General features: G+C 42.5%; 1 protein-coding gene across 1 annotated transcript in view; it reads left to right on the forward strand.

The window, feature by feature from the left end:
* SNTG1 (syntrophin gamma 1) overlaps window positions 1–14768 on the forward strand; it is a 420423-nt gene that overhangs the window by 250928 nt on the left and 154727 nt on the right. The window contains exon 4 of the mRNA XM_019973430.2: window positions 12826–12878. Coding sequence (XP_019828989.1) covers window positions 12852–12878 — 27 coding nt within the window. The 5' untranslated portion in view covers window positions 12826–12851. The remainder of the gene's footprint in view (window positions 1–12825; window positions 12879–14768) is intronic.

The following is a 14768-nucleotide window of genomic DNA, read 5'->3' on the forward strand; positions in this document are numbered from 1 at the left end:
AGGGGGCGCACAGGACCTAGAGAACCTGCACTGAGTTTCCTCTCATTGGAGCAGACTGGATGGCTTCTCAGCCACCCTGGAAGGTCAGGTCATGCAGGTCTCATATCAGTGAAGTTTGGGTGTAGTAAGTTCCAGGCAGCCCCTCTCTAGAGAAGTGGTGGAAACCCATCATGGAAGGACAGCATTTTTTACTGCAGCGCATGATCCCTGTACTTATAAACAAAATCAACTCAATTGTAGTTTAACAATACATTTGTATTCTCATTGCTTGAGTTGGTCTTCATGTAGTGATTAGCTCATTATATTTACAGAGTCTCAGACTTTCTGGTTTCTTCAAAATCTAGTATTTGTTAGTTTGTGACTCCATGACAGTCTGTAACAAGTATAAACATGTCACTAGAAAAGAAGGCATAATTTTTACTCACGTGTATATATAGTCTTATATATTGATAGTTATATGAATCAACTGGGTCAAATTAACTTTTACTCTTTGCTAAACTTGGAAAAGGAGAGAAACCAATCTTGCTTTTATCTGATGCCCAGATGCTCTGTCTGTACATTCTCCCTAGACTAGGCTCAAGACTCCCACTTTGCCATAGAAGATGCTGCTTTAATCTTTGATATTTTCTCTCCCCATATTTACAGTGGATCCCTTTGTATTATGTTTCTCTCCTCAAGGACTGTTAACATATTAATGTTTCTGAACAAAATATTTTCCAATATATTGTACCATGTAATTCATTGCAGTCATGTGTAACGAGAAGTAGGCAGAGCAGACTTTGTTACCCCACATGAGATGTGGAAATGAAAGAGGTGCAATGCTCATGTTGGATGAAAGGGGAAACTGAGGCTGAAATTCCCCTGTGTGCATGTCCAGACAGGCTTACAGCCAGGTGGTGGGGCATTTAGAAGTTCTGGCAATTCAGAGCTGGAAAAGGACTGATGTGTCCTCTGGTCTAATCGGTCCTTTCAAAGCTGGAGCAAGCGGGCTCCAGAGAAGCTGAGTGATCTGCCTGGAGCGCCTGACAAATCCATCAGCATGACAGCTCTGGATTAAGTCAAAGTCCTTCTTCAGGCAAAACTGCCTGGATTTTATTTCCAGGAAACAAAATGGAGATCAAACCAAAGCCAACAAACATGCACATCACACGTAATGTTGTTACTGAAATGTTCCTGCCTTGGCTTTACACGAGTCAGAGGGCTCACGCTCAGTTAGACTTGAAGGAGCTTGAGCCCCTGGTGAGCGAAGATTGTCCAGGCCTCCCCTGGAAAGTGAGGAACACAGGCCCAGATGCCATCAGTGCCAGGTCTCCCCTGGAAGGTGGGGAACACAGACCTGGATGCCATCAGCACTGAGCAATAGGTCATGTGGCCTGTTAATCAGAGTGGTTCGTGAACCACCGTGGACAACCTGTGTCAGCACCAGGATTTCTATGTCAAAAGGGTCATGAAATGACATCTTAAGGATAGAATAATGAGTTATTTCCAAAAGAATAACCAGAGTCATGAATATATAGTTGCAAATAACAGTTGATTTACTTTATAAAAATAAAATTTTAAACAATTGCTAAATCTAAAGAAAATAAAGCAAATCATTTCTAAGAGGAACTGTTACTTCATTGGATTTTTAATGAATAAATGTAAATAGGAAACGAATAGCCAAATAGATCAGATTTAGAAAATACTTTCTTTTACTATATTTTATTTGCAGTTTCATAAAAATTACTTTGTTGTTGTTATTTAGTCGCTCAGGCATGTTGGACTCTTTGCGACCCCATGGACTGTAACCTGCTAGGCTCCTCTGTCCTGTAACGTGCTAGGCTCCTCTGTCCGTGGGATTCTCTAGGCAATAACACTGGAGTGGGTTGCCATGCCCTCCTCCAGGGGATCTTCCATACCCAGGGATAAAACCTGTGTCTCTTATGTTGTGTGACAGATTGCCACAAACTCAGTGGCTTAAGCAGCATGTGTTACTTCCTAGCCTGTGTGTGGGAGGTATCCAGTCTTGACTTTTAGGGACCCCTGTTTCAGAGGTTTCCAAAGCAACAATTGAGGTGCTGGCCACTTGCACCCTTTTTGGAGCTGGGTCCCGTTCCCAGCTCATGAGCTGTTGAGAACTTAATTCCCTACAGGGCCCTGAGGTTTCCCTTTTCTTTCCAGCAAGAAAGAGCAGAGTTCAAGGTGCAATCAGCACACAGGGACGTGAGCCCCGTTGTGTCCAGTCAGAATGTAACTCTGATGCACTCAGTTTCTGGAAAGTTCAGGGATGTGGGGGATGCACTGGGATATGAGGGTCAAATGTCTTTTAACATAAGAAAGCCCGCCACTCTTGAGTTGTGTGTATCTCTTCCAACAGGTGATCTGAGATCCAGAACGCAGGAAAGGAAAATTTAAGAGTGTTTACTTACTGTGTTTGTTTACTTTCAACACCTGCAGTGTGTCCCTGAAATCATACTGCCTCACAGAATTTTAGTTGAAATATTTCATTTAATCAATGAAGGGACAGAAAAATATAAGCCAAAGGGCTGGTTAGTAAAAGATTTCAGAATGGAAGAACGTCAATCTTCTGATATGTATTCATTGCTTTTCTTATTTCTTAAGTTGCCAATTTTAATCTAAATAATATGTGTGCGTATCTAGTTGGTGATGATTAGGGTCAGATGTTACCTACTGAATGGAGGAAGCTGAGCTCATTTTTATTATTTTCTCATGCTGCCAACTACTGTCCATGTTTGAAATTATATTAGTATTTTTGGATTAAATGGAGCCTTCTGTATATACTCGTTTGCTTTACTTGAGAAAGAATACGCCAAAGATGAAATCTGTGAGCCTTTAAAGGTCTAAAATGTTTGTGTTCTCCACTAACTTTTGAGGGTAGTTTGAAGTACATCTTGCCCAGAGCTTTGAGGACATCTGTCCATCCTCTTGTCTCATGGAGTGCTGTAGAGAAGTCTGACCCCCAAGGGTTTCCAGTCTACTGAACAATCAGCTGTGGGGCTTGCCCTCAGTCTCTAGGCTCCTGCTCTGTAAAATAAGGAGGGTTTTATTCTAGACCAGCGGCATCCTCATTTTTAGCTTTCATTTTCACAAGGGTGCGTTTAATCTATTCACCAAAAACCTGGTGATTATCTTCCTGGAATTAATCCCAGCCTTTAGGCTGACTTGATCCCTGGCTTCAGGTGTATCTGCTCATTCTGAGGTTCACTCCATAGACCGTCCAGTCCCACCCAGCATGAACCAGAGGATGGTCCACTCAGTGTCCCTGCTGTAGAAGCCAGTCAGTGCTCTAAGTTAAACTGCCTCAAGACGAGACAAAGTGCACATACTGTGACAGGCTTGACTACCACTCTGACGTGATGAGCCCTCAGAGCAGCCGGCACACTGTGTTCTAAAGCCGGCCCAGAACTGTATCCCAGAGTAATATAAATGTGCCCTGTATTTGGGAGTGATCGCTACTCCTCCCATTACCAAGGTGAAGAGATTTTCTATTACACTAACATCGCTGTCTGTGCAAAAACTGACCGAAGGGAAACTGACAAGCCCTGACACTGAAGCAGGTTCCCTGCCTTTGTTTCTCAGTTATGTTCCCTGCCTTTGTTCCTCGGTTATGTTTCCCTGTGTTTCCAGTGGTCTTCTCTTGGCACCTAGGATATTTTCCAGTTCTTTAACAACTGCTTAGCAACATGGTTTGAAGAAATATCAAGCAATTTATTCTCATGTTACTTACAAAATGACTAACTAGACTTAATAAGAGAAAACCATACAATGAACTTGACAGCCAATTATCAATAATTGCTGGGTTGTGGGAGCCACTGTGTCCCTGCAGGTGCCTGGAGGCTGGTCTTTGTGTGTAATTAGAAGGTGTTCTTGTTTCCTTGTTTTATGTTGTCTTAAGTACTTGCTCAGTCCTTTAAAGTCCAGACCCCAGCTGATACTTACAAGTGTTTTCCAGCCATCCTGACATGACATGAGGTCTCCTTCAAGTATTTGTCAGGTGCCCACCAGGCGGCAGGGCAGGCTCTACCTGTGCTGGGTGTGGAGATGCTATGCCAAGGGTGGACGTGAGCAGGGAGCCTCCTCTAGGGGCTGTGGGCTAGTGTCAAAAGACCTTGGACTTCATAGAGACAAAAAGTAGAGAAACCTTAGTGCTGCCCCAGGAGCCGTGCTGCTGCCATTCCCAGTTTGCTTGGGAGAGGCTCACACTTTGGTGTTTGCTCCGTATTCACTAGCATAAGTTTTGTTTTGTTTTCAACTTTAATTAGCTGATGGAGGATAAAAGCAAAAGTCAAGACTGCTTATCTGCACATGTCCTCAGGAAACCCTGAAAGACAGGAGCAGGGAACCAGCTCCATGTTTGTGTTGGGCACAGAGAGAGAGAGAATAGAATAAAGCCAGGTGGGCGGTTCGGACCCCAGTTCACATTTTAGGATTTCTGATGAGCTTTGCAATCACTTAGGCCCCAGAAAACATCGAGTTCAACTTTCCTAACTTCTTTCTTTTAAGAAATCTCTCCACGTTGCAAAAACTAGAGATAAGCCAAGGTTTTACATGTGATAGCATGCAAAACAAGCAGGTTGGGGACCACTGATATTCCAGGAGTGTTTCTGTGGATGGATCTGTGGAAAACTGCTGCTGCTGCTGCTGCTGCTGCTAAGTCACTTCAGTTGTGTCCAACTCTGTGTGACCCCATGGACGGCAGCCCACCAGGCTCCCCAATCCCTGGGATTTTCCAGGCAAGAGTACTGGAGTGGGTTGCCATTGCCTTCTGCGGCGGAAAACTGAAATCACTGTAAATTACCAGCATTGCCACTAGAGGATGGAAAGGGTGGTTTATTCCAGCAGTGTTGGGTTAATGCCTGTTATGTTTCACAGATTTGGAATTCAGTCTATAAACTAGAAAAATTAACATCTTCTATGCAGATGCAGTACTGTTCTTTTTAAGCCTTGGTTAATTTATTCAAGTTCAAACCATCAAGTGTGACAGTAGAACTTTTCCCTGCCAGACGGTTTGTTTCCTATTATGGCATGTGAATTTGCACACAGGTGGGCCCTCTTTTGCCTCTCAGGGTTTAGGAGCTTTGGGTACCATCGATAGACATATCCCAGCATGGTGCTGCCAAGTCATAATCGTGACCATTTCTGCCTTCTTGTTGCAGAAGTGTTTCCCTTTTGCTTCTGCTGTCATAACTGAAACCATCGGCTGGCTGTCTCCCTGGTACATGAACATCAAGGTTTCCCCAGACAGACATGCCTCTCATGCTGTTTCCTGCTCGGCCTTCATCTGAGTTCCCTGCCTTGGTTCATGGGATCAGCCCTGCTGGCCGGGGGCTCCAGGTCTCTGACTTAACTATGCTAGACTCTCTAGCCCGTAGCTGACACCTGAACAGGCCTGGGCTTTATGCTGCTCTGTGTATCTTACTTTTTGGGTCTGCATGATGTGAACTGCCGCTGTTTCAGTGGTCCCCAGCTTGCTTGTTTTGTGTGTTTTCACACATAAAACTCTGGCTTATTTCCAGTTTTTGTGTCTCTGTTTTCCTTGTTGTCCTCAATGTGATAATGTTTTTCAAGAAAGTTTGCTTTGAGCTAATCTTTGCATCCATGATAGCAGTAATGTTTTCCAATCTCAGAGTGATTTTGTGAATCTAAAATATGACACAAATGTCTAAATGAAATATGAAAATAAATGTGTTTTAAATTAAATGTGTGAAAAAAAGCACAGAGTGGTCTGTCAACTTCTCCTAAACACTTTAAAAAATATCTTTCAGCATCAGGGGAGTAAAACTTAAGGTAGAAAGTTTCAGGATTCAAGATAAAAAATATTATTTTGAAGTTTTTCTCTTCTTTCTATTGACTTCTTTCAATCTTTGGTCTGATTTTAAACCTCTGGTCTTTCGTTGTTTTACTTCTGCTTCTTCCACTATGATGCTTTTCTTTCTCTTTCTACGTGAATTTGTTATGGATTTTTCTGACTACATTTGTGCTCATTTAATTCACTGAATGGTCATCAAAATAAATAAATAAATAAATAAAACCAGGCAATTTTCCTAGAAATATAAGTTTTTGTGTAGAAAAAATGTTAGGATGAATTAACAACAATTCTAAGTCTCAATGAATGCAATAATCAGTAGCGATTACTGACTAGTGTTTACTATTCACACAGAATGCTCAACACCCTCACACAGATAGGATAGATCACCCTTACTCAAATCTTTCAGGGTTCCCCCATCACACTAAATAGGCTGCAAACTCAGCAGTGATTTATCCCTATACTCACATATGCATATATTTATCCATATACACATATAATTACATATATATATACATACCTACATATATATCGGAGAAGGCGATGGCACCCCACTCCAGTACTCTTGCCTGGAAAATCCCATGGATGGAGGAGCCTGGTAGGCTCCAGTCCATGGGGTTGCTAAAAGTCGGACATGACTGTGTGACTTCACTTTCAGTTTTCACTTTCCTGCATTGGAGAAGGAAATGGCAACCCACTCCAGTGTTCTTGCCTGGAGAATCCCAGGGACGGGGCAGCCTGTGGGCTGCAGTCTATGGGGTCGCACAGAGTCGGACACGACTGAAGTGACTTAGCAGTAGCAGTAGCATACACATATATGCATATATTTATCCATATACACATATAATTACATATATATAATCCCAAACACTTGCATTGCTTAGCATCCACTTGGTAATCCAGCTCTCTGTCAGCATCTGGCAGATTTCTTTTGTTCTTTCTTTTTTTCTCTTGGAAAAAGTCCACATCAGTCTCATTATATTTTTGCTGTAGTCCTTTGAGGTGTCCTGGAAGCACCTCTCTCAGGGCAGGAGCAGGGGGTGACCTGGTGAAGGGAAACTCTGCCTCTGACCCTCTCCAGTGTGTCCACACTTGGATTCTTTTCCCTCTAGTAAGCTGCTGGAAACTTCTCCACTGGACTCCCAGATTTCCACAAAGAGGTGCTCATCCGCAGGTTGTTGTCAGACTAGGTGTTCTTCCAGGGAAAGATGGTAGAAGCTCCTCTTCTGCCATTGTTACTGAGTCGCCCAGCCTACTGGCTCGTGAGCCAGGCTCTGCTTTCTGAGGGGAGAGAGGGACACCAGAGCTAAGACTATGCGAGCTGTATTCCATGGGCCTCTTCAAGTTGCTCGGTGCATGCTGATACATTCCTGTTCAGGGCATTTGGAGCTAATCTAAGCAGAAGTGGGACACAGTCTTGTTTGCTTTCATTACCATGTAAGACATAGGTCGGACTTCCCAGGCAGTGATAGTGGTAAAGAACCTGCCTACCAATGCAGGAGGTGTAAGAGATGTAGGTTCAATTCATGGGTCCAGAAGATCCCCTGGAGGAGGGCATGGCAAACCCACGCCAGTATTCTTGCCTGGACAATCCCAAGGACAAAGGAGCCTGGTGGGCCACAGTCCACGGGGTCGCAAATAGTCGGACATGACTGAGTGACCTGCAGACAGCAGCAGGCACGCACACAAGGCATAGTGCATTCTCATCAGCACTGTTAGGTGGCTGTTGTGTGTTGGGTGGCAGGGCCCTAATCACCTCTTACATGCTCTAAACTCCCCAGTCACTGGGGGTATGGAGATCATCAACCTAAGATTAGAGTGGAACTAATGAAGCTTAGAGAACTTGAACAATCAGGTTACTCATAGAAAGCAAGTGAGTGGCCTGAATTCAAACCCAGATCTCCTTTACTACAAAGTAAACATTTCCTTTCAAATATTATGTTTATACTTTGTCTTTCCAGCTATGAATGTGACATGTGTCTTCTCCTATTTCATGGAAACTTAACACTGTGCTTCAGTAAATGTTTAAGCCAAGGTAGGAGAAAGAACTCACCTGGGTTTAATAATAGTTGTTGTTGTTCAGTCTCTCCGTTGTGTCCAACTTTGCGACTCCATGGACTGCAGCCCCCCAGTCTCCTCTGCCCATGGGCTTCTCCAGGCGAGAATATGCTAGTGGGTTGCCATGTCCTCTCCAGATGGTGATCAAATATTCTCCCCTCAATATCTAAACATCTGGCCATGAGTTGCTGTGGGTGGCAGTGTGGGCTCCAGACGTTGTGAGGCCACCTCTCAGCTACTGGGCTCAGTCCTCACAGGAGAAGAAACCAACTGCTCTCCTGGTCAGGCCACTGGCTTGTGGCATTTTAAAATAACCATGCACTCTCCTAATCAATATAGAAAGGGGAGTCGCCCCAAAGATGCCCACCCCTGAATGATCTAAAGGTTCTCTAAAAATCAAACCTAAGTGAATGCAAATGTCATTTTTACTCTTATTGTTTTAACCAGGAGGAGAGGGAGTTAATTTCCAATTGATCAAAGCATCACCATGTGAAGAAGATGTGAAAGTGTGTAGAGAGCGCGTGTGCTGGGCTTGAGTTTGGGGTGCACAGAAAGATAGCAAATAAATTTTGCATATTTTATTATTTAGCCTCAGGCAAATTCTATAAATAGATAACATTTTTCCGTTCAGTAAACTGAACTGTCATGGTAAGCAGAGTGTTACAGAGACTTTTTTTATATGCACTGACTGAAACATTCTGGAAATTACTTAAATAATTTAAATCCAAATGTGTTTGCACCGATGCTTTCCGTTCAGTCTTATATAACCACCTGTTCAGGTCTCCACCTGAGCATGTCCCCATGTGTGTGCAAGTGGGGAAGGGCTTTGTCTTCATCTTGTCAGCCTCGTGACAAATGAATCATTTTGAGAGAAGTAGTATTTCCATAGGCAGCAACATGCGTCTGCTCCCCTGGTTTGGGGTATAAATGAGGTTTAATCAACAGGAAGTGGTGCTGTTGTCAGCATAACTAACAAGAGTAGTTTCATCTAACTCTGGAGTGTTAGATTTAATTGCAGAAGGCCAGCCCTTCGAGCAGAGGCCAGGTCTGAGACCTGGGACATGTAGGTGGCACTCTGGGGGCACTTGGGAATGTTCACTCCTCTCCCACTACTTGTGGCCTGGGACGACAGACTGGCACTGTTCCTTGGGTCACACCTGTAATTATGGTAGAAACAGGTTTTCTGAGGCTAAGACTTTTCCATGTTGTGTAGCTCATCTCTGAACTGGTTACAGGGATTCCAAGTTGATCAAGAATTGTGGGGTGGTGGGGTGGTGGTCACATTTACACACTGTGATTCTGTAAACATCAAAATTAATTTTATCGTTATCCACCCAGGCTTCTTATGTTTTGCTTTTCTCATCTCCATATTTTAAATGATGAGGATTTTTAAGAATCATATTTTAAGAAATTAATTTAAACAAAGGCTTTATTTTTTTTCCTTGTAAGACATACTAATAATGCAATGTCTTAAAAAATCTCACTGAAATAGGGGAGAGGAAAAGGTGTTGACACTAGTCATTTTGAAAATAGGCATAGCTTGTAATATTAAAGGCAAAATAAACTGTACTCTAAGTGATGAAGTTGTTCCCCACAGAGATATGTATTAACAGCTCCTGTGTGACTGTTCCTGTACAACCAGGCAGGTGAATGGTGGGTCCCTGGTGAGTGGGGATCTACAGGAAAACAAGGGAAGAGATTAGGATGGTCCCTGTGTTCATGCATTAGAGGCAGGAACATCATTGAGAGCTCATATGTGATTTAACAAAGATACAGATGGTTGATCATGGAAACCTTTGTAAACACCTGTGCTCTAACCTGGGTTATCTTATGCACATGTGTGCCCTGCTCTGTCAGCTTAGAGGGCCTGAGTAAATGATAAATCAATAGATGGGGAGAATAGATGCACCCACTGTGCAGAACAATTCCAAGTGATTCATGCGGGTTCTCTGCTCTCAGGACAGCCTATGCTGTTGAGAGTGCCTGGGCTCCAGAGTGCAGTGTGGAACACAGGACAAAAAAAGATAAGTCAGTAATATTCACCTTTGTCTGACTTTCTTGAGGTACAATTAACAAATTAAAATATAAGATACTTAAAATGTACATTGTGATGATTTGATATATTCACAAATAAATACATTGTGAAAGGAAAAAAAAAAAAAAAAGAGGAACTGACAGCAGGGAGATCTGACCAACATCTGTCATCCAGACCCACAGTCAGCCTCAGCAGCCTGTGGACGTGTGGACAGAGTGATTCTCTGACGTGAGGTGGTCAAGTGGTATTTATCTCTGGGCATCCCCTCCAAAACCCACGAGCCCGTCACCATCACAAGACAAACGTCAGAGTAATCCCAATGGAATAACGTTCTACAAATGATCAGTAATCCTCAAGACTGCCCAAGTCATTAAAGAAAGGAAAGTCTGAGAAATGGTCACGGGCAGGGGGAGTATAAGGAGACAGGGTGATTAAACCTCATGTGTCCTCTGGGATGGGATGCTGGAAACTGTAGAGGAAGAGTGGGAAACCAAGAACATCTGAAAGAAGTAGGGGTTGATTAACAATAATGCAGCAGCATTGGTTCATTAATTGTAACAGTTACATGCCACGTGCCATACTACTGCAAGCGTCCATAAACGTGCTGACACAAGGGTGTTCAGGAAGCCTCTGAGCTATTTCTACAATATCTCTGTAAAACTAAAACCATTCTAACATAGCAGTTTATACAGAATCAGTTCTCAGAAATTTTTAAACACATAAATTAGTATGATTTTTACTCCAGTTTTTATGTTCATAATCACTGAAAATGGTCTTATGATAGCTATGGAATTTATGCCACTGATGCTGAAGCTGAAGCTCCAATACTTTGGCCACCTGATGCAAAGAGCCAACTCATTGCAAAAAACCCTGATGCTGGGAAAGATTGAAGGCAGGAGAAGGGGGCAACAGAGGATGAGATGGTTGGATGGCATCACTGACCCAATGAACATGAATTTGAGCAAACTCTGGGAAATGATGAAGGACAGGGAAGCCTGGTGTGCAGCAGTCCATGGGGTCACATAGAATTGGACACAACTTAGTGACTGAAAAATAACACTATGAAATTTATGTTAACTAGTAATTAAATTGTTTTGAATATCATACTAATTCTCTTTATTGATATTATTACCAGCTATTTTCATTAAGGCTAATGGAAAATTAAGGGAAAAAAGGAAGATGTGTTAAAATGGTTGAGAAAGTGTTAAGAAGGCACAGATATACTCCCTGCTGAACTATGAGTCAAGTTTAGATAGTGGTTAAATGCCCTCATGCCTATTTTTCTGGCTGCATTTAAAAGCAGGAAATTGGTTCTGGAAACACTGAGTTTTTATGTAATCAATAAATACTGAAATGTTCCTACTTTTAAAGTAAGAAATAACTATATGTCAGAGATGGCAATAAGTAAATATTTGTAGCTCTTTCAAATATAATCTTCAAGAGCGATTTTGAAAAATAATCATTAAATTAATGACAAAATTTTCATGGACAAAATACGTAATTCATGTCATCAAGTTATAATTTCATCAAATTGCCCTTTTATTTGCTAACGACTTATTCTTACCTAACTTTACTAATATCAACCTCTTTATGCTCTCCAGTCAAACCAAACTAGGCTCACAGTCCACAAGACTTATATTTATGGAAAATAATATATTATGTGGCATGTTCAATTCTACTGAAAATGGTCCATCTCTTTTCTTTCAAAGGCAACGGTGATAATCCAGTGGCAATGTACTCCATTCCACTCACACATACTTATCAAGTGCTTGTCAATCTCACACAACAGAAAGTGACAAAGAGGACTAGAGAGTTTACTGTTCCGAAGGTGGAGAGGAGCAGTAATTTGAATTGCATCAAGTCTTCTGTTTTGGAACGCACCATGCATTTTACTTTGAAGTCTCATTTACCTAAAAGATTATATTTTAACTCCACATTTTTTACACTGACAGGGTGTCAATTTTCTATGATGACTCTTAGTTTTAAGTTTATCATATACTTAAAGGAAAACTCTCTAAAGTATTTAAAATGAAACAAGACAGGATTTCTGATCACTTAAGTCTATGCCTATCATTTAGATATTACAGTGACTACTAGAGGAATCTGTATTGGATATTTCATACATCAATTTATCTTATTATTTCTCTGATAAATAGCTTGCTTTCTTACTTCGCACTGTTTGTGAATCAAATGTTAAGTTCCAGAAACAATGATTCATGCATGTAGCTTTTTAATTGAAAAGAAAAAGACTTGTCAACCTTTTTTTTCAAGAGATAACCACATGATAGACAACTTGTAATTATTCCTTTTGAAGTTTCCTCCCCAGAAGACCCCAGTTAAATTCCTGGGTCAGGAAGATCCACTGGAGAATGAATAGGCTACCCACTCCAGTAGTTTTGGGCTTCCCTGGTGGCTCAGCTGGTAAAGAATCTGCCTGCAGTGTGGGAGACCTGGGTTCTATTCCTGGGTTGGGAAGACCCCCTGGAGAAGAGAAAGGCTACCCACTCTAGTATTCTGGCCTGGAGAATTCCATGGCCTGTATAGTCCATGGGATCACAAAAAGTCAGACATGACTGAGAGACTTTCACTTCACTTCCCTTCCCCAGTTGCAAAGTATGGTTCATAGTGGATGGTGGGGATGAGCCCCCTGGAGAGAGGGACTCATGCTGCCCTGGATCCCATGTGGGTGCTGAGCAGAGGGAGAAGGACCTGAACGTGTACATCCTTGCCCCGCCGTGGCAGGGGGTTCACACTTCACAGGAGCCGAGGGAGACGGTCCATCACCTCCTCCTGTCTCATCCTTGTGTCCTCACAGGGGCTGTGAACACAAGTGCCCCACAGGACCCGATGCCTCCTCTCTCATACTGGTTTGCAGTCTTCTCTGACACTCAGTGCTGTGCTTGATGGCTTCTCTCTGTCTTTTCAGACGACATCCTGTGGGTGCCGTAGCACATGGATTTCCGGACTGCCTGTGAGGAGGTAGGTCCCACACCTTTCTGCTTTTTTATTAGGGGGCTGGGGGTGGGCACTGGCCCCCCTTCATGTCCGTGGAGCCTGGCCTGTAGCAGAGGGGTGGGTGAAGGCCCTCATCGGGTCCAGAGCACAACCTGTTTCTGTGAGACTTGAAGGCTCAGAGGGTCTATGAAGCCTTGGGCTTCTTCCTGCAAAAAGGGAGCATGTTTCCTTGGGTTGAGCTGTCCTCCTCCCTAAACTGTGTGCTGACGGCTTCAGGTAGTGGAAGCCTTGAAACTAATTCTTTTCACATAAATGGTTATAAATTAGAAGACGTCTAAGGTCCCTTTTAGCACTAAAATCCTCCAATTTTATGATTCCACTATTCTTTCACTATTTCAGTGTTGTTTAACTATTAATATTGGTGATTCTGACTCTGTGGAGCTGCCATCATGTTCTGTGTGAGCTAAAGTGATGCATTGCTCTGTCAAGGGTGTTAAAGGCCACTCAAGTGTGCAGTCAACAGTGCGTGAACTTGGGCCCTCAGAGAAGGCAATGACTCTATTTTAGGAAGAAAGATTATCTTTTCATGTGACATTCAAGGCATTGTTTTTGCACTCTTCAGGCAAAAGGCCAATATTCATATGTTAAGAAATGTCGTATTTGCTTAGGTATAAATAACCAAGGAAAACACCTTTCAGTTCATACTTTTTTTAAAAGGTAAATTATTGTTTTATTTTTTAATTAATTTATTTATTTTAATTGGAAGATAATTATTTTACAGTATTGTGTATTTTTGCCATATATCAACATGAATCAGCTACAGGTGCACATGTCCCCGTGCTTTTTTTTTCATACATTTTTAAAAAAAGGTAAATTATTGTTCTAGAAACTTAAACTTAGATGCATAAATTTGAATCCTGTGTCATTTCTAGTTGTAAATATAGTACATGATATCATACACCATGGGTTTTCCAGGTGGCTCAGTGGTAAATAAAGAAATCCACCTGCCAAACAGGAGACTCAAGTTCGATCCCTTAGTTGGAAAGATCTCCTAGAGGAGGGCATGGCAACCCACTCCCATGTTCTTGCCTGGAGAATGCCCATGGAATGAGGAGCCTGGTGGACTATAGTCCATGGAGTCGCAAAGAGTAGGATCTGACTTAGCAACTAACTGAACAAGGTATTCTTAATTTTGAATGAGTATAGTAAACCTACCAGTTCCACTGAAGTGTTATTTTAGTTCTGGGCAGTGAGGCCCTCATCAGTCTGAACATGTGCTGTATGAATGAGACAGCCACGAAACACCTCAGAGACTCCTGTGCTAGAGACTGGACAGTGGGCAGTGTTTCTAGCGCACAGTTCACCTGGACTTGAGATGACAGAATATTGATTCCTAGATGGTTTCTTACACAAAAGGTTTTGATTCACTGATTTGAAGCAGATACCAAATTCCCTTAGGTTTCGGCTGTATGTTACACCAGTGATACCTTTGAGGTTTCTCTCACCCTTGCTTCTATAGTCGACATTCTTGCCCTTTGGCACTGATCCCTTGAGGGTGCTGCCATTCTGACGCCCCCATAGTGGAGCGGCTTCTTAGAGCTGTCAGATCAGTTCCCATGTGTCTCCCACCTGCTGGCTGGACTGGAAGGGATACAGGACGATATGATGCTCTGAGGATGAGCAAATCACCTCGAAGATGGGCCAAAATCAGAGCTTGCCAGACATTTGGTCTTAGAACATTTCCATGGACTGGCACAAAAAGACACTCTAGCCTATCTCTCACTCTGCAGAGAAGCAGATTGAGAGATTTTATGAAATGCTGAAAAATGCAGCAAAAGACCCTAATGCTGGGAAAGATTGAAGGCAAAAGGAGAAGAGGGCAGCAGAGAATGAGATTGTTAGATAGCATCACTG

This window comes from Bos indicus, chromosome 14 (genome assembly GCF_029378745.1).
Source record: "Bos indicus isolate NIAB-ARS_2022 breed Sahiwal x Tharparkar chromosome 14, NIAB-ARS_B.indTharparkar_mat_pri_1.0, whole genome shotgun sequence".
Lineage (NCBI taxonomy): Eukaryota > Metazoa > Chordata > Mammalia > Artiodactyla > Bovidae > Bos > Bos indicus.